General features: G+C 48.8%; 1 protein-coding gene across 2 annotated transcripts in view; it reads right to left on the reverse strand.

Moving 5' to 3' along the window:
* Pxdn (peroxidasin) overlaps positions 1-18040 on the reverse strand; it is a 72212-nt gene extending 54172 nt beyond the window's left edge. For both annotated transcript variants that reach the window (XM_087907221.1, XM_087907220.1), the window contains exon 1: positions 17750-18040. In XM_087907221.1, coding sequence (XP_087763347.1) covers positions 17750-17943 — 194 coding nt within the window. In that variant the 5' untranslated portion in view covers positions 17944-18040. The remainder of the gene's footprint in view (positions 1-17749) is intronic.
* Positions 18041-20756: the final 2716 nt, after the last annotated feature.

Consider the following 20756-nt stretch of genomic DNA (forward strand, 5'->3'; position numbering starts at 1 on the left):
TCGGCCACTTCTGTGTAAAACACAGCATTGCCTGAACAATACATGTGTCGAGCCATCTAGGGCACCCTCGTGTGTTTACTTCCAGTTCCTTTACCTCTTCAAACGATACCCATGCAAGCCCACAGACAGAGGCTGCTTCTGGGAAGGGCGATCCGGGTACAAGATGAAGAGGCACCCAGTAGGAACTGTGCACAGCTGTGCTGCACTGATCACTGAAGAGGAAGAGAACATCCAAGCCGCAAAAACAACCCTGTGGTGGGCCTCTTACATGACGGATTAACCGAGCAGCTCCCCCAAGAGATGGGTAACCAGATGAGCTGGAGTCGCAGTGGAAAGCAGGCGTGTGAAAGCCAAGGCTGTGAGGAGAGAGCTCCAGGAACACGCATGCTTCACCGAGACAGCTCCCGGTCCACACGTGCTCCATGAGTAGAGAGGACTCTGGGATGTTTAGATTCAATTGTCTGTTTGATACAAACGAAAATCACCTGCAGATGGGGAAAGGCCGAGATCAGGCTGCTGTGCAGGCATCTCTATGGGGAACTGTGATCACGTGAACTGTTATGGGAGATCCTAGAACAGAAGCGGGTGGCATTTTCCCCTGGGTTGAGACTATATCAAAGAGAAAATGAGCTGAACACTGGCAGGCTTGCACACGTTCCTTCTCTTTCTGCTCACGGCAGTCCTGTTGCCTTGATTTCTCTGCAGTTATGAAAGAGCTTTGGGCTGTTGGGTGTCTCGGGGCCAGTGGCTCTACACTGTGTCCTCTACCGGCTCTAGAATTCACTAACCAATGGACTTAACGCCCACCACATCGGATGCCACTTCATGAAACTCTCGCCAAAGTTTCATTTAGTTAGAAGTGTAAAATGCTTAGTTGGACAAAAGCAGACTGAAACCGTTCCTAGGCCCCAGAGAGTAAGGAAGGACAGAATGCAGAGCTTGCATGCTTCAGGTCTGGCCAGCTACTGGGCCCCAGACGGGCAACCCCATTTCTAGCTTTTGTTTACTAGAGCACTGTTCTTCAGGCCACTCGCAAACACAAGCAATCCCGGTGCCTCGTGAGTAAACAATACAGATGCCCCTAGTCCATGCATATCGTTTCCCTGGGAACAAACCCAAAATATTTCCCATGGATGCTGAAAAAAAAAAAAAAAAAACAAAAAACAAAAAAACAAAGTCAGTATTCTCCCTGCTTCCTAAATAATTGGCCAGAACCCTGTAGTGGTAGACTTCTGTGAAGGCCATTTTGTTCTGTCCTAGAAAGCTCCCCAGTCTGGGGTCAAGAGTGAGAACAGCAACCTAAGAGAGAGGGAAACGATCTCAAGCTCTTATTTTAAGCAAACGAGGAGGTTGGAGAGAAACAACAGCGCAATAGAGCAGGACACTCATTATTTCCCAGCAAGTGTGTCAGTGAACACATAACCGGATGGACATCTTCCTAATCAGAACCAGACAAGAAAACAGCGGCAGAGAACCCCTTCCCAGCAGAGTGACGCAGACATGGTCCCAACACTGGGAGAGGGGATCCTGAGCTGAGGCTGGAGGACCGCACAAGCCTTCCTGTTAGGAAAACAGGACACAGGTGCCGAGTGGCTGCCTCTTCTAATTCAAAGAACAGGCCTTGGTTTAGGGCTGGTGTCTTCCCCTCCCCGGACACAGGAGTGACTCACTGCCCACTGTTTGGGGTGTGAGGTTTCAGAGGCCCCTGGATGTCTGGCATTCCATGGCAAGGCAGCATGGTGGCCAGCTCAGCTCTGCTCCTCACACCTGCCAATGTTCAGAGCCCTCCCCCAGTTTGCTTCTGGACCTGGAAAATCAGACTAAGATCAATGCTTCCCGTGGGCTGTGATGGGGGTCCTATCAGAACGTACATCCCAAGGCTCAGCAAGATGATGGACACCCTCAGTGGAGTGAGAAAGAGGTGCGGGGGACCTATTACAGCCTCAAAGGGGTTCTTCAGCTGACAGCTAGAACTTAGCATTCACACAGAGTCACGTGAAGTGAAACATACATGCAGAAACACACAGACACAACGGGGCATGCACACGGGCATACACAGTGTACACAGAGACAGACAGAAACCAGACATGGCAAAACCCATACACTCGGAGAGTAGGCAGGTAAAAAAAGGAAAGACACAAGGGCCCAAGAAGCATGGGTTTTCCTTTACAAAATACTTGAAAACATTACAGATGTACAGGGGAAAGAATCTGCACGCCCTATGGATTACAGTTAATGAAGGTACTTTTTGAACCTTACAGCAATGGCCTTACTTGTGTAATAAGAAAGCGTTCTCCTTCCCTTCTTCTGTTCCTCCTTCCTTTTCCCATCAAGCCATAGCCAGGAATTCACCTCTTTCCACAACTCCTGATGCTGAACAAGGACAGAGGTGGATGCCCACTGGCTGCCCTCAGGAAGCTCCCCAGCTGACTGCACTTCTGGGGCCCACCTTCCACTCCCAGGAGCACTTTCTTGTTCTCTTACAGCCCCCTCTGGACTCTACTGACACAGCTTGGCCTTCAGCTCTGGCCACAGGAGGCTGTCACTTCCTTTTCCAAAATTTTTTTAGCTTTCTTTTTTAAGTTAGCATACAAAGTACTCGATTTCGTTATAGCATTTTTATAATCTGTTCTTATTGATCCTTTCCCCATCCCCTGTCTCCTTCCTCCCCCAGCCCCTCCTCCTGCTTTAATGACACATGTATTCTATGACTTCCCTGGCTCCTCGAGTCATTCCCTCTATGCTTCTTGGTTTAAGTTCTGAGGAGACAGCATAGTTTATGCTATGCTTGACAGTCAGTGATAGTGCACTAGCTTAGATCAGGACTCGACCAGATCTAGTCACCCATGATCTAGAAGAATCTGAATCAGGCAGCAGATCGCAGGGACCTTGCTAGTCAGGGATTTCAAGAGGATGCTGTGGACACAGAAGGAAAGAGATCCAGAAGTTTGAAGGTGGGCGAGCAGGCCAGCCCTGAAGAGAAGCTCTGTGAACATGAACTAAGTTCACAGGCTGTCAGCAGAATCCCTTCCTGCTCAGGGGAGACCTATTCCTGTTCTGTTAAGTAACTGGTTGCACAAAGCCTACAAAGGTTTTTGGGGCAACTCTGCCTTACTCACAGGATACCCATTTAATCTCAGTCTCATCTAAACACCGTAACAGAAGCACTCTGAATATATAATTACATGTTTGGAAGCTGTGCCTAGCTACACTGGCACATGAAACTCCCCATCATGGACAGCTAGTCTGGCCATGAGGTGAAGGGTCACCCTTCGTCTGTAAGACCTGGTAGATTACCAAAAACATTGCTATCTAAACAACTAAGCGGGTTAACCAAGGTTTTCTGCAGAGACCAGAATACTCTGGGTGCAGCCGAGGAGATGGATAAATTAAGTTATCCTACTGGGCAGCCATCCAGGAGTCAGTCAGCTGCCTGGCCAGCAGAAGGCCACAGGCCAGCATGCGCTCTACCCAAGGAAGAGCTGATCCCAGCCTTCCTGGCCCCAGCTGATCTTTGCTGCTTTCCTAAGGCTCAATCAGGCTGACTGTGGAGGAAGCAATAGTAAATCAGAATCCACAAACATGTATACTAAGTAGTAGGAATGTTTAAGAGAGTCTATGTATCAGAGTGGCTACCTGCATCCTCAGCACTCTGGAAGCACCAAGTGAAATAGATGGACCATTATAAAGAGAACAAAAGTAACTCTTAGCCAAGGAAGTCCCTCTGAAGGACATGAGGACTTCCTCATATCCCTTCCTGGGGCTCCTTTGTCACCATCCTAACTAATCCCCTACCACCCTGCCCCAGTGCCAATCAGTGTTTAGGCTCAGAACTGCTCTTCCCTGGGCACCTGAGAAGCACAATAGTCCACCTTGGTATGGGAAGGGCTCTCTTTCCTCCAGATACTGGCCAGGGACAACCCTGGAAAGCTAGGCAAATAATCATGGTCTGTAGGGAACCCAATGAACTTGGACACAGGACTCTGGGGAGCCTCACAGCAAACAAGTGTTCTCTAAGGTTGAGCACAGGAGGGAAGAAGCCTTCTGCTAGACTCCTTCTATAGCTAGCTCTTTTATAATGAGGTGGCTGGATTATCAGTCCTGTACTTAAACCAGAGGATGGGTAGTAACTAGGTAACACTGCTGCATCTTCTAATACTACTGGATATGCCTCATGGCTTGAGCCCTTCTCCTACAACAGTACCTGACCATGGGACATGTACACACCAGCACAAAGACTCCCTTTGTGAGTGACTAAGGATGGTGAGTTGATGACTGTGCCAGCAGATAAACGGGTAGTCAGGAGGGTGGGTGGATGGATAGAGAAAAGTGTGGATGGGTAGATAAATGGGTAAGTGGATGGACAGATGGGCAGGTGGATGGACAGATGGGTAGGTAGATGGAGAGATAGATAGGTGGATGGACAGAAGGGAAGGTGGTTGGACAGATGGGTAGGTGGATAGACAGATGGATAGGTAGATGGACAGAAGGGAAGGTGGATGGACAGATGGATAAGTGGATGGACAGATGGGCAGGTGGATGGACAGATGGGTAGGTAGATGGAGAGATGGGTAGGAGAATGAACAGATGGGTTGTAGGATAAATGGGTGGGTAGGTGGGATGGTGGGTGGGTAGGTGGGATGGTGGGTGGGTAGGTGGGACGGCGGGTGGGTAGGTGGGATGGTGGGTGAGTAGGTAGATGGGTGGATAAAGGGGTGACATGGGCACTGATTTTAGAAGAACATATGATGAAAAACAACACACACAAAAAAACAAATGTTCAACGTTAATTCTCATCAACCTGTTAGTTACCATGCCAACACAAACACCTCACACATCTGAAAAAATAACAATGGTGACCATTAATCTATTTAATTGCTATTTTTAAAAGTTAAAAGTCCAGCTACTCTGGTTATAGATTGTTAGAAACATTTGTTTCCCTCCAGGAAGCAACGAGCCTAATCTTACTCCCTAAAGGAAGGCCAGCGGTGACTAGGAAGAGGAGGGCCATGACTTTAACGACAAGGACTTCCGACACGCTGCAGCTCTTGTTTTCCACTGAAGAAACACAATACTGCCTCTCACACTATATCCAAAAGGCATGTTTCTTTCCTATAACATGTTTTGTTTTGTTTGAGATAGGGTCTATGGCAGCTCGGGCTGGTCTTGAACTTTTGGCATAGCGGTGAAGAAACTTGACTGTCAGATCCTACTGAGTTCTGGGATTACATTCACGTAGCACCATGCCAGTTTATACAGCATGGCTGGGGATTGAACTCGGGACGTTGGGCATTTAAGGTAGGTACTTTTCCAACTGTGCTACATCCTCAACCCTCCTAGATTTCTATGTGGAAAAAAAATTATCTTCCTGAGTTTTGGTGATCTTATTTTTCTTCCTTAAGAAAGAAACAATATTAGCCTGAGCTTGAATCATTGCTAAATCAAAATTTCCCATGTCTATTGACAGCCTTCTTCATAGGAAGTCTAAATGTCTATTTTTGTTGTCTTCCCTTCTAGTGAGTGACATTAGGTCTGTCGTGTCTTAGAAAAGGTAAGTTGTTTCTGAAATTAAGGAAGTGGCTTTGAGGACAGGACCCACAACCTCAGGGTATTCCCATATCACATTCTCAAAAGGAAAAACTTAGATGTTTCTTAAGCATCTTTTTTGGCCCGTTAGAAAAACCCATGGAAGCGTGCATGAAAAACTACACTCACACAATTTCCTATTTGCATTAAAATCTCTGTGTCTACTAAAGTCAAAGCATGAAATACAGAGGACTGAGCCCAGCAAGCTCGCAGCCTGCTCACCAGCAGAACTGGCAGCACACCCTGACCAGCACACTCTGATGGGGCCTTTCTGACTGAGCCTATTACCTTGTGAGCCTGGCTCCAGAGTCCAGGTCCTCACCTCTCTCAAGATCCAGCCAACCCCCATAACATGAGGGTTCCAAGGAAGGGGTCTCCTGTTCCCTATCCGAGCACTACATCTTTATCATCAAGTTGCCTAACCCACCCCAGCACCCCCTACGTCCTACACTGCACCTGCACCGTGTTTTCTCTGCACAAGAAGGGAAACCGAACGACTTAGAGGTGGTTGTATCTCCAAAGACTTGGGAACCATTAAACAACCTACTACTTCGCATAGAGTTTCCTTGTCCTCAACTGATGTAGACGGAGGCACAGATTCCCAGGCCAGGAGTCCTTGAGGTCTAGCAGCACCCCATTTTGGGTTAAGAATTCCTTGACCTTGAGCCAGTGTCTCTCTTTAGGCCAGGAGCCCCTGAGTTCTGGACGGTGTCCCTTCTGGGAATTCAAGGAGAGCTCTATTTGCAGATTACATCTATGTGAAACATTACCCCAAAGCCAATATTTGGAGTTCAGCCATCAGCTGCAGACAGGGGCAGAGTGGTGGAAAATCTGAGGCACCTGCCACATTTGCTTCCGCCGAGGATCATGGACAGGTGGCCTTCTTGCTCTGGTCCATATGTTGTCTGCAGGCTCCAGTCCCTTCTGAGGCCTGTTTAGAACCACAGCTTTGGTGGTTCCATATTCTGTACTGTTGATATTGCTATTAAAACATCCCCCACAGCTGGGCATGATGCTGGTACGTGCCCTGGTCTCTAAACAGGAAGCTGGCATGGGTCTTGCAGACAAACGGTGCATCAGATCGAGTCTGGTTCACTGTTAATGGATGGATTATGTGCTCACACTAGGCATTTTCAAGCTGAAACACACAGAAACCATCTGTGGATCTGTTGGTGTGACCACACTGCAACCAGTGACCACAGAAACTCCACCATCATTTACAGGATTACAGAACCAAACCCTAAAAATAACCCAGACAGAGACACCCAGAAAATGCACACTGTGCATTGTAGAAGTATGATTTAGGTTTGCTAAGAAGTAGAAACAAAGCAATAGTCTGTAATAAGAATTTGGTTAAGCAAACTTGGCAATTTCATAGAAATGAATACTGTGTTCATTAACAATGAGAAGGCAGGACAGAGGGTGTGGTCTGCTGGTACAGCTTGAGATCCTGGATTCAATCCCCAACATATGTACACAAATGTGCGTGTATGTATGCATGTGTGTGTGTATTAGTTATTTTCCTATGGCTGTGATCAAATGATGTGTCCAAAACAACCCGTGAAAAAGTTTAATTGGATTTACGGTTCCACAGGTTTAGAGTCTACGATGGAGGAGAGAGGACATGGTGACAGGCAGCGGGAGCAGCAGCTGAGAGCTCACCACATCTTGATCCACAAATAGGAGCCAGAGAGCATCCTAGGAATGGCAGGAGGCCTTTCAAGCCTTCAGATTTGCCCCTAATGGCACACCTCCAAAAAGCTATACCTCCTAATCCTTCCCAAGCTACTGTGGATCAAGTATGCAAATGTATGAGCCAACGGGGGCCATTCTCATTTTAACCACAACCACCTTATCTATCCCTCTATCCCCCCCCCATCTATCTATGTACCTATCATCTATCTATGTATCTATCATCTATCTATCTACCTATCTCTCTATCTCTCTATCTATCTATCTACCTATCTATCATCACCTATCAACCTACCTGTCTATCTAGCATCTATCTACCTATAAACACATGATCAAAACAAGGATGTGAGGCTGGGGAGATGGCTCCCAGGGTGAAGTGCTTGCCATGTGCAAGCATGAATACCCGAGTTTGCAGCAGTAGGCATAGCATTGGACATCATTAACTTTATTAGCACTAGGAGATAGAGAAAGATGGATCCCTAGAGCTCACTGGTCAGCTAGTCTAACGGGTAGGCTCAAGGACCAATGAGAGACCCTGTTTAAAAAGGTAGTCACCTCATATTAATTTCTGGCCTCCATGCACACACCCACATAACATACAACACACACACATGCACACACACATACACACACACATGCATGCATGCATGTACTCACATATGCATGTGCACACACAAAGTATGACATGTGACCAAATGCTAAAGCATACTTGCACATTACAGAACAGGACATGTATCTTGCCCTAATTTTTGAAAACAGACATGACAGGTATGTCAACATTGATATGCCTTGGCCTTCCAACAGACATTTGTATAAATGTGCATATGATCTAATGCAGGAATATAAGCTATCTGTTTTTGCTTTATCTATATTTAAAGTATTTTTAATATAAGCATGTATTATTTACAAAAACAAAATTGCTAACCTGTAGAAGAAAAACAAAATGGTCGATCGGTGGGTAGATGGCAGGTTTTATAACTCCTAGCACAACTTGTGAAGACTGCTGCTCAGGGCTCTCCGGCAGGAAAAGCCAATCTAACGTGTTTGTTTATTGCACCAAACTACTCTCAGAGATGAACGGTTCAGAGACCCTAAGGGAGACATCAAGGGGTGAATTTCTGAAGACCTTGCACGTTTATATGCAGCATTAGAGCTATAGGAAGTAAACAGGAAGGGCTGAGAGTCCTTCAGCCAGAGGACAAGACCCTAAGCTGCAGCCTCACGTCCTTGAGACACAGTAGGCAAAGATGCATGGTCATACCAGAAGCCAAACCTGTTCGGAAATTCAACTGACCACTGGTCCCCAGAAGCTAATGGTTTGAGTCTAGGGATGAAGGATTCCCCATGTTACTTTCTCTCTTCGAGTCCTTCACCATATCGCCCATCATTTTAATAATCACCTGAAGCATTATTATGCAAATTATGGGCAGTCATCCTATTGGAAGGGCACAGGTGAGGACCAGAACAAAGACCACTGTCCCCTTAGCACAGATCACCCTGTGTCACTCAGAAACATCTGGTGACCTCTCCCCTAAGTCACAGCACACGGAGACAGAGGGACACACACACCACGACATTCAGTGAATCTTCCCTAAGTCACAGCATACGGAAACAGAGGGACACACACACACCATGACATCCGGTGACCTCTCCCCTAAGTCACAGCACACGAAAACAGAGGGACACACACACCATGACATCCCATGAATCTCCCCTAAGTCACAGCACACGGAAACAGAGGGACACACACCATGACATCTGGTGACCCTCTCCAAGAAGAGGCCATGTTCAGTACCCTTCCACCTAGCTTCCCATCAAGACGTACACAGCACAGAAAATCAATCGGTGAAAGGAAACTTAAAGCTGCCGCAGCTGGGGAAGATGAGCTATTCGAAGACACTTCTTTCTGGGTACATGCCCGATCCACACACTGGGACTCCTGAAGTGGGGTGAAGCATGTAACCAGAATTCACCAAGGCATGTGAGTAGCAGTGCAGCGTCACTTCCGGAGGCTCAGCGCCCCCTCCTCTCTGTCTCCATCACAGCCTCAAAGCCAAGGAAGAGAGACAGGTTCAGGATAGACAGGGGACACGTCCTTGGGTCTATGCCCAACATGATGCAGCCGAAGGAACCAGGTGGTAAACACCATTTGGTTTACATAAACACCCTGTCTGTCTGTACAAATATCAACTCCGGTCTGTCTGTCTGTACAAATACCCACTCCATTCTGCCTTTGTGGTTAGTAGGCAGCCACAGACCAAATGGGAGCCCCCGCTCTGGCTTGTCCCAACACCTCAAGCTTTACCAGGCAGGCTACCCACAGCTGTGGTTGGTAACCCCTGGCTTTAAGCAGAACTCCCAGCAGAAAAACCGTGCAGCCAAGAACGTCTGTGTGGGAATCCGCATGGTGGAATGCACCAGGACCCTGCCACTGCATGTCGGAATAGTTCCTGCTAAACGGCCCACAGACAAATGGGAAACACCACGGTTGTTTCAAATTCTTTTCAAACTTGTGAATGTTAACTCATCATTTTATTTTGAACACAAATTCTTTTTACCACACCTTTCTGAAAAAGATATTTAAAAAGGCAAAAAAAAAAAAAAAAGCCAAAGATGGCTGTTCATTCTTAAATGAGATGGAGTAACAGGTGAAAGTCTCCCATCATAAACAACCCAAAAATGGATAACGCATGGGCAACTATTTTCATGGTATTGCACCTCAGTCAAAACTGGAGATGAACCCAGAGAGATGGGAAACAAATGAGGTGAGCATGCAGCTAGTCTAGCAAACTGTTGGAGAGAGAAGGGAACACAAGGAATGCGGAGACTAAGGCAGCCAAAACTCTCAGGACCGATGCCAGAAACACCAGAACACACCAGGAGGAGGGGAAGAAGACTGTAGGAAGCTGCAGAGTGTGGAGCAGGGCCTGACAGGTCATAGCCAACAACACGGACAGAAGCACCCACGTGGCTCAAAGGCTACACTCACACTGGACCAAGGTGAACAATGCCCATCGGCATCCGTCACACAGTGAAGGAGTCATGAGGCACTGGCTGTAGTGTTTAAGAGTCTCACCCTGAAAGTCTGGTCTAAGAAGGAGCCCTGCCTCCAGTCCAGCCTCACCAATCTTAGTAGTAAGACTCAGGGTTGGGGGAAGAGGGCACTTGACTTCCTGTGGCTTCTCAGTAGCAGCAGAACAAAGCTGGGGCTGACAACAGTCCTCAAAAAGGTAAAGTTCATGATGTCTGGGATCTATTCAACAAAACATATCGTGGTGCTGGAGGGTTCAGCTGATAAACAGTAGCCAACCATGCATGAGGACCTGAGTTCAGATCTCCAGCACTCAGAGAAGAATTTGGGCATGGCAGCCCATGTCTGTAATCTCAGTCTCGAGAGGAACAGACAGGAATATTCCCTGGGACCTTCTCCCTAGCCAATCTAGCTAAATCTCACTGACTCTAGGGTCAGTGAGAGAGTCGGCCTCAAAAATTGAGATAAAGATTGAGGAAGACATTCAGCCAGCATAGCTCTCCAGCATCCACAGGCACAGACAAGCACACATACGCATACATAAACAAGGAGGCAGACAAGAGCTTTCCAGACACTGGGAAAAGGATCATCACTGGTCTATTCGACAAGGACTGCAATAGGAAATATCTCACAGCAGAAAGAAAGGTTGATGCATAGAAATGCAGGGCCTGGGAAAGAATGGAGATGGTTTCTGCTCATTTAAACCCTGGCGTTTGTTCATTTCTTTCAAAGGTGCGGTGGCATGTGTAATTAATGAAAACGTAAAATGCTAGAGAATTCTACCACAGAAGTCAGGCTAGGAAGAAACGGAAGCAAACTGCTGTGACGCTCTCGTGTTATGTGCTTCGCAGCACAATTTAAATAAGCATTACTAAAATAACATACAATGTAGCAACTGAAACAGCAGATTCACAGTAAATAACCTGTAACACAAAATGGAAAAATAATTAAAACGCATGAATTCAAAAGATAGGTTTTTAGAGTAACAAAGAACATATGGGACAAATAAGAAGATGATATAATTCCACTCATCAATTATCACATTAAATATAATGGTCAAATATCACAACGAAAAGACAGAAATTGTCAAGATGAATGAAATGCAAGGTCCACCTACATACTGCCTACAAGAAATGCACTTTGAACATAAACACACATAAAATTTTAAAAAGTACTATAGAAACACATATAACCCCAAGTGTCTTAGTTAGGATTTCTATTACTGTGCTAATAGAAATACCACGACCAAAAGCAACTTGGGATAAAGGGTGTATTGCCCCTTTTAATTCTCTGGTCACACTCCATCACTAAGGAAAGTCAGGGCAGGAACTCGAGGCAGGAACCTAGAGGCAGGAACGGAAGCTCACTGACTGGCTTGTTTCTCATGGCTTGCTCAGCCTGCCTTCTTACACCAGTCAGGACCACTACCCAGGGACGGTGCTGCCCACAAGGAGTGGACACTCCCACATCAATCATGGATCAAAAAAAAATGCCCCACAGGCCAATCCAGTAGGAACATTTTCTCAAATGAGGTTCCCACATGGTGGTACTCTGTGTCAAGTTAACATAAAACCAGTCAGAATAGAAAGCTAGCGAAGAAGAAGCCTGTCTGCCATCCAGTAATCACCATCTTATCTGGTTCTTGGTGCACCTCTCTGCCCATGAAGTGAGTTTCCTGGTCTGAGATGATGGTTTGTGGAATAGCATAGAGGTCTATCTTCCAATCCTGTCTAGAGTTTCTGCCTGAACTTGCCTTTGATCTGTAATTTTAAGTTGAATAAACCACTTCTTCCTCAAAGTTGCTTTTGATCAGTGTGTTTGTCACGGGACCAGAAATGCAAATAGAACATGCAAATAAGCAAACAGGTGGGAGATGGTGCAGGGCTCCTGTTTTTCCAATCACCAAAACTAAGAAAGCACAAAGTACTGGAATCACCAAATTTGAAAGATGTTAAAGCCATCACCTGCATCACTTCAAGCAACAAGAAAGCATCCCTTCACACTGCTAAAGTGCTGGGGTGTCAGGTGCACATGGTGGATAAAGAAAACAGCCCCATCCTGAACCTAAGAGTTCCTGGCTTGCAGAGACTGAAGAGAATCCTAAGAGAGTCAGCAGGGGTTTGAATAAGAATATACCCCTGTAGGCTCCAGTATTTGAATTCTTGGTCTCCAGGTGGTAGAACTGTTTGGGAAGGTTTAGAAGGTGTGGCCTTGCAGGAAGTATGTCACTGAGTGCAGGCTTTAAGAGTTTAAACCCAGCCAGGTGGTGGTGGAGCATGCTTGCAGAGGCAGGCAGATCTCTGTGAGTTCGAGGCCAGCCTGGTCTACAGAGCTAGTTCCAGTACAGCTAGGGCTGTGACACAGAGAAAAACCCTTGCCTACTTCCAGTTTGCTCCCCCAGTTTCCTGCTTCTACTGCCATGCCCCCCTGACATGAATTCTCACTCCTCGGGAACCACGAGCCTGAATAAGCTTTTCCCCAAACTGCTCTGGTCATGGATTTACCACAGTAGCAGAGAGGTAACTGATACGGAGTCCCAGCTATGTAAGCACCACAGTCAAGTTAAACTGCTCTTAACCCGAGTTCGCTAAAACAATGATATTTTAAATGTATCATTTTCTTTTGCACCTCAAAGTCCACAAAGCTGTCACTGTGAAAACAAGTGGCCATCCTGGCCATTGTGAAACTCAAGAGCCCCCCACCCACCATCACTCACGTGGCACTAGAGGCCAGCGACCTGCAGACGCCTCTTCATTTCCTTAATTTCCTGATTTCTAAACAGCTCCCGCTCCAGGCCTGGAGTCCTGACCACCTAACTCCATAATGGCCTTAGCTTATTTTATCCTTTTGAATCTGTTTTACGTTTCTCTTTATTTCCATGTACAAAGGAAAAGGCCAGTTTCTCCAACAGGTCAGGCAGGAGCGCCTACTCTGTCCACGGAACTATGCACAGAGAATGGCGACTCTCCAGCTCTCCCAGTTTTACAGTGATAAAGAGATACGCTTTGGGCCTATATGTGGCAATGCTATGCCTCTGATCTGTGTAGAGAGCACCTCTTGGCCAGGCCGCCCAGCACCGCATACTTCAGATAAAACCACCGGACTCGTCCTCAGTTTCTGGTCCTCATCGCAGGGAACACAGACTGCCGACAGGGAGTGACCCTGAGGTGAGCACAAACAAGCTGGCCCACAGACCCTGCACCACACTCAAGCTCTGCCCCCTCCCCCCAACTCCACAGCAAGGAAACCAGCCAGGCTCAGTTACCACCAACTGAGTCCATTAGCATAGGAGAAAACTGCAGGAAGCTGGCTTCATTAGGATGGAGCCAAGTTTCCAGTCCTCAGAGCCGCCTGCCTGGTCCAGGGTCCCAGGTGAAGGGATTATTTTCACACCATTTCCTTGACGTTAAAACACACTGAAGAGCGGGATAGAAAGGCTAAAGAACAAGGGAACCACCATGGTTTCCTCACAGGAATGTCTTCCACGCAGAGACACGCAAGAAAAAGTATTCAGAGGTCAAGGAAGTAGTGATGTCACAGCAGAATAAACCCTCAAAGAGCATCCCAATGATCTCAACGAATGCCACCCAGACTCAAGTCCCACCAAACCCTGGGTGGACACTGAGGGTTCTCCTCTTTGGCCAACACCCAGGAATCCAGAATGGATACAGCAGCCTCCCAGATGTTGGCTGAGCTGGGAGCAGTGGGAAAACACAGGGATTTCATGAATCTAAGCCTCTCTCAGCCCCGAGGCCAGGGACATGAGCTCTCATGTTATAGCCACTGAACATAACACAGAGAGCACATCCCAGCAAGCCAGAGCCAAGGGTGTCCCCAGAGGACGTGGTCAGGAGTCAGGGAACTTCCTGTGAACTTGGCGCACGACCAACAATGCCTTCTCCTGCAGTCTTCAGGTCGGGATGACTGTGCTTCCTGCGGGAAGGCGGCTGATTCTACAAGGGCAGCTGCAGGGAGCTGCTTTCTCCTAGTGCCTCATTTGGATGTGGTGCTGGTCAATGACAAGCTGTGACAAATGGGACGGGCATGCTGAACGACAGAGTCCATCTCCAGAGTCCAAGAGATGTCAGCATTTGGGAGTTTTGTCCATGTGGACGAGCCAAGTGTGCATCCACTCTACCAGAGAGTTCTATCCCACAGGGGCCTGGCACACTTGAACATTATCCCGTGCGCCAACAGGAAAGTTGATATCCCACAAGGCTGACTACAGGGATGGGGTCTTTATTAAAGTGGCGGGTCTAGAATAGATCACAAGTCCAAACACAGAAGAGGCCATCAGAAAATGAAGACTGGGCACCGGGCAGACGGGCAGGCCCAAGAGGCCAGACGGTGACTGCCCTGGGACCTCTGCAAGGCACGTGGAGAAGCTGTCCCAAACTCCCAGCCTCAGTCATTCCTGCACTGGGGCTTCCTCCACACCACCAGTTTGTAACAACTCCCTGGCACTGGAGTGGCCTGGAATGCCGAGTGAATGTTAAGTGTCCAGGCTCAGTTCCTATGACCTCAGCAGTGGAGACTTCAGGGGACAGAAAAGGCTGTGAAGGGAACAGGGGGTGAAGTGAGAAGCCCAGTATCTACAGGACCCCGCGCTGGTTCTTTAAGGCCACTTCCCCAAAAAGGCCAGGGCGAAGAGGTACAGAGGAAGGAAGAGCTGATAGGAGTGCTTCATTCAGGATACTATGAGAAAATCAGGCAGCTTTCCAAGTCACACTTCCTAAGGAGGCTCAAGGCACTGAGCACGGAGAGGCACAGGGTACCACTGATGTCTTCCACCTTGAACTGACAGGTGCCAGAAAGCAAAGCCAGTACCAATCTGCACCATAAGGTGGCCTGAGAATACTCAAAAGCCCCAAACAATCTGGCATTCTCCTTGGCCAAAACATAACCTCTGTATCATTAGGAACGACAGAACCCGATTCAGTCTTTGGAGAAGATGAGAGAGACAGCATCAGCACACACTGTGACAACGGGATGGTCCCGACTTTGGAGGTGGGCTTCTGTAAGTTCACATCTATTACGTCCAGTGTCTTCGAGACCATTGTTTTCTTTTTGTCTTTTGCTTCATCTGTCAGCACTAGGGATCTAACTCTATGTCTCACAAGCTCTGTCAGCACTAGGGATCTAACTCTATGTCTCACAAGCTCTGTCAGCACTAGGGATCTAACTCTATGTCTCACAAGCTCTGTCAGCACTAGGGATCTAACTCTATGTCTCACAAGCTCTGTCAGCACTAGGGATCTAACTCTATGTCTCACAAGCTCTGTCAGCACTAGGGATCTAACTCTATGTCTCACAAGCTCTGTCAGCACTAGGGATCTAACTCTAGGCCTCACTGAGCTACACCTTTGCCTCCGATGCAGAAAAGTACAGAGAGTGTCAGCAAGCACATGAGAGCAGGGAGTGGTCAGAGAAGCTGAAAGCGAGCCGTGCTTTTGTGTGCTACTATCCCACTGGGCCACCCCCCCCCCCCGCCCCAGCCTGGACCCAGACACAGAAGGGGACTGACTTAGCATGTTCTGTCATGTGCTGGCCTGAGAGAATCAGCCGTACCTTGTTACAAAATCTTACAGGAAACTTCAGACATCCATGAAAGTGCAAGGTTTGAATTTCTGCAAATATACCTTCTCGGGGAATCTTCCAAACACTGTCTCTGCTGTTTCTCTGGACCTTACACATCCTCTGCTACACGGAAACTGTTTTAAATTCTTAAAAGTTTATTTCTCTAATGGGGGGTGGGCATGGGGAAGTCAGAGGACAACTTGCAAGAGTCAATTCTCTCTTCCTACCATGTGGGTCCTGAGAATTGAACTCGGGTTATAAAGTTTGGCTGCAAAGGTCCTTAACCACTGAACTCGGAACCCACATACATTTCTGGTAGAAGCCAAGAAGAGTGGAGGTCTCCAGTTCTATTCGACAGCACTCCTTTTAAAACACTGTTGCAAAAAGCAATTAAGATTTGGGAACACATAGTCTGAGTATCTGACTTTGCCCAGATGTGAAAAATGGCTTCAGGGTCCAAGTTTTGGCCATTGACTCACTACAGAAATCCTCCGCACTTGGAGACGGTCCATCCTGGCCAGCTTTAAAAGTTTATTGCTTTAGGGCTCGAATGTTGGTCCTCTCAGATGCAGCCTTGGCTGACCATCCACCCCCTCTGGAATGGAAGCCTTATTTAGCTCTCCGGAGAATTCTGCTAGGCATTCCCACCCTAGCCTGGCCCTGCTGCCGCGGGCACAATCTCTACCAGAGGAAGTAGGACACCCATGCACTTTCAGAAGTGAGAATGCTGCCCGCCCACTCCGTAAATCGGTCCCTCAGATTTTTATAACTTTCACAGGCTCCTTGGAGATGCCAAAGTCCTCCAGCCCAGCCACAAAAAGTGAAAACTCTTTTTGGAAAGCAGAAGTGCAGCTGCAGGGCCCTGAATTACAGTTGGCCCCTAAAACGCATGCCTGCCTCCGCAAAACCAAACCTCAGAGCACACTGAGGCCTGCAGCCAACTCGGGCCCCTCTCCCTCAGGACTGGGATTCCTTCCGATCTGGGTCTTGCAGAGAGACAAAAGTGCACGATTCCAGGTGAAAGTCAAGTATCCAGGAAGTGGGGGACCTTAGCTCTGCGAAACAGACCAGCTGGGAATAGAAACAGCAAGAGGGGCCCCTCGGGCGGCCAAGAACATCGTCACCCGCACAGTGATGGGTCCCCCATGGCACCCTGGATATCAGGCTCCCTTCAGGCATAGAAAAAAATCTACAAAGTGCTGCACCCGACAGAGTCCCCAGGACACCCAGCTAACTTGAAGGCTCTAGCGCAGAAGCTGACGGGAGTATACACTTGGCGCTAGTGACACGGGACAGAATCTGCGGGAGAGGTTTCCTTGGCACAGGGTGGTGTGGGGTGGGCCTCACTCCAGAAGGCGGGGGAAGGGGGGCAGGTAGACTGAGGGGGGAAGAGGTCCGAAGAGAAGCGACTCACCCTTAAGGCCTGAGATTCAGGAGGGAGGAGGAGGCAGAGAAAGAGGGAGAGGGGGAGAGCAGAGAGGGGAAGAGGTGGAAGAAGGGGTGGTGAGGAGGGGGAGCGGGTTGAGTGGAAGTTGAGAAAACACCATAGGGGAGGCCAGTCGGGGAGGGCGCACGAGACGCACGGGGCTTTCCCTGGCGACTCCCTACCACTTCCCGGGCCAGCGGGAGATTGAGTTTGAACAAAGGCGGCTCCCAAGGCCGCGCGCGCTGCGCTCAGGTCCGCCCCTGGCGTCCCAGCCAGGACGGACAAAGGCCCAGAACGCCCTGCAGCCCTGCACCGGACGCCGGGATTCCCCGCTCCGCCAAACCCAAACCCCCGTCCCCCTGGCTACTCACGCCCCTCCCCCCAATCACTGTGAATCACACGTCTCGCGGACCCCAGCGACCCCGGGCCGCACTCACAGGATGGAGGTCTGCGGCGCCACGGCGGGCACGGCCTCCAGCAACAGATGCATGCAGCGCACGGTGGTACGGAAGCACAGGCAGCGGCTTGGACAGCCTGCCCCCGGCTTCGAGGAGACCACCGCCATAGCCCCCCAGGCGAAGCATAGCACGAGCGCCTGAAGGCAGCGGCGGCGCATGGGGCGCACGGCCATGGTAGACGGCGCGGACAGAACAGGCGCTGATACGCTGGGACCGCAGCGGAGGCCTCGGCGGGCACATCCACCGCCGGTTCCCAACTGAGCCCTCAGGTCTCAGGCCCACGTCCCAGCTGTGCGCGGGGGGCGGGGGGGCGCCAGCTGTGCACATGCGCGTGGCTCCTCCCCTCTCGGCCTCGCAGAAGGCGGGGGCTAGGCAAGCACCAGCGCCCTGGTGTAGGATCCCGGCGACCCTTCCCGGGGGTGCAGCCTGGCCTCGTTGGACAGCATGATCAGTGAACAAGAATTCCACTGTGGGGACGCCTGGAAGTGCAGAGGCGAGGGTTGAGACCGGGTTTGGATCTCTGATTCTGCTTTTAAAACGGCAGTGTTGCAACCCCCCTTAGCCATACTTTCTGCCTGTATGCAAGGGTTTTGTTGCCGGGAATGCCTTGTTTTGTGTTGGGTGTTCTAGAAAGTGAGCTTTCATACCCTGCCTCTTTTTCCTCAGTGCCCCCACACAAAAGCATTCACCTCTGATTTAAGTTCTCCTCCGTCCTATTGGAGAAACTGAGGGCCAGCCCTGTGGTGTGTAGTTTATAGGAAGGCTTTGCTGCAGAATTAGAAGTTCCCTGAGGCCTCCAACACTCCTACCTGTGAAGAGCCCCTGTTCACCAGGTGCTTTCCCTTGTAGCAAAGATGGAGAACACCTGTGGCCATCTCAGGTTGATTTTACAGGGACAACAGGAAACAAGGGAAGCCCTGAGGTTAGCATGCGAGTGTGCTATGAAAGTTCAAATGTGGACACTTTATCCACTTCCCTAGTTCCCCCTAGGGTGCCAGTCTCTCCATTCTTCAGACCAGGAGGGCCAGGTTAGGCAATGCAACCAAAGGAACAGAATTCAGTTATCAGAGTTGAAAGCGGAGTTCAGGTGTAGCAGCTGATCTTGATTCTCACCGTGACTGAACTGAGTACTCGGGAGACTGTAAAACCCTGGTTGTGTCTTAAGAGAAATTGACAAAAAGCTACCTGAAAAAAGAAGACTCATTAGAAACCAGAGTGACACCCTTCGGCTGGCTGTGTAATAGTCCAGATGGGAAGACAGAGGTCCATCTACCCAGGTGCACTCTGTGATTTCTGTCTACTTGAAAGGAACTGCCTAGCTCTGCCAGGCCCTCTGGACAGACGGAAATCTCAGAAACTGAGATAACATAGACCTTTCTCTCTGAAGTTATTTGACCTCGGTGTTTAGTTACTTTGATGGAAAACCAACACACCAGATAGGCCTTGACCTTCAAACTAATGTGCTCCTACTGATATCAGGCAGGGAAGAGTGTTGCTAGGGCATCCAGTATCAGGGTACTGCCGAGGGTCGGAGTCACAAGGCTTCAGCTGCACTGCTGACGGGTTGTGTCAGGGAGGAACTGAAGGCCGTTAGAGGAGGTGCCAGTTCCTATGGGATGTCTCCATGACTGGCACACTTCCAGCAATCTGCAGCTTGTACTCCATAGGGAGAACAGGATTGCGGCCTTCCCGCTAAGCTTGGAGCATACCATCACTCTTCAGGACTCCTGCCACACTTCCCCGAGTACCCCCCCCACCAGTGAGATTGATCACCACACAGCCTCCAGTGAGGCCGCCCACCCCAGAAGAGCTCCACCCTGCCCTGAGTTCCTGCAGAACCAGAGCTAGGTTTCTCTGAGGACAGAATTCCCAGGTATGTATTGTAGCAGAGATAAGCAGAGGTAAAGACGGGGCAGGCTAGCCTGTGTACTGTGATGGAGACCAGACATCTCTTGCAGTTAGTGCCAGTCACGAGCCTGGTGGACCCCAGCACTGACAGCCTTGCCTTCAACAGCAGCCGAAATTCAGGGTCCCTAGGCCACTCATGTCTCACCTAGTTACAAACTTTGTCAAGTGTATGATACCAAAACCCAAAACTATTTTTTTCCCCAAAATTGCATTTTCCCACTTAACACTTATCTTCTCCCCCCCCCACACACACACACTGATTTTCTATAGGCAACAACCTGGAAACTGTCGTCACTGCGGGCAGTCTCATGGCATAGTTAAGTTCTTACCAGGCACAGAGGTCCATTTTCTCCCCAGCATCCCTCAAACGTAGTGGACCCACCCCTCACATCCCAAACACTCCCAACCTGTAGCGCCCACAGCAGGAGCCGTATTTCCAGGTGGCACGGAGCACTTGCTCTTTCTTTTCAGCACAGGCGCTGCTGTGTCTTAAGCCATCTGAGATGTGTGGTCTTAGGTGCCCATCTGACCGGATAAGAGCATCCAATGACTGCTTGAGAACAGATCATTCCCCTGGAGGTTCTCTGTAGGTGTGGTTAAAATTGATCCGTGGACTTTGACAAGGGTGATCTCACTAAGTGTTTGATCTTACTAAATCAACAGAAATCTTGGGAATAAAAACTGAGCTTTCCAAGAGAAGAAATTCTGTTGCGAGGGCCTGGGGAAAGAGTTTGGCCCTCAAACATCCATGTATAAAAGCATGGATATATATATATATATATAATGACAGAGTGTGTGGACTTTGGTTGGAATGGAAGGAGACAGGTGGCCCTTTGGAACTTGCAGGCCAGCTAGTCCAGCCTGTTTCAAAAAATTAAGATGGAGAGTGATTGAGAAAGACCAGACATCAACCTCCAGTCTTCATAAGCTTACACGGGTATAAGAAACACACTCAAACATATAGTGTACTCAGAGACACAAGAAAAGGAAAAAGGGAATTCTGCTGAGCAATCACTGCCTCTGGTTCTGGTTTCTTCTTTTTCTATAGGGGCCACACTAGCCATCGTTTAAAAACAGC

The sequence above is a fragment of the Myodes glareolus genome, chromosome 6, assembly GCF_982192425.1.
Source record: "Myodes glareolus chromosome 6, mMyoGla1.1, whole genome shotgun sequence".
NCBI classification, from domain to species: domain Eukaryota; kingdom Metazoa; phylum Chordata; class Mammalia; order Rodentia; family Cricetidae; genus Myodes; species Myodes glareolus.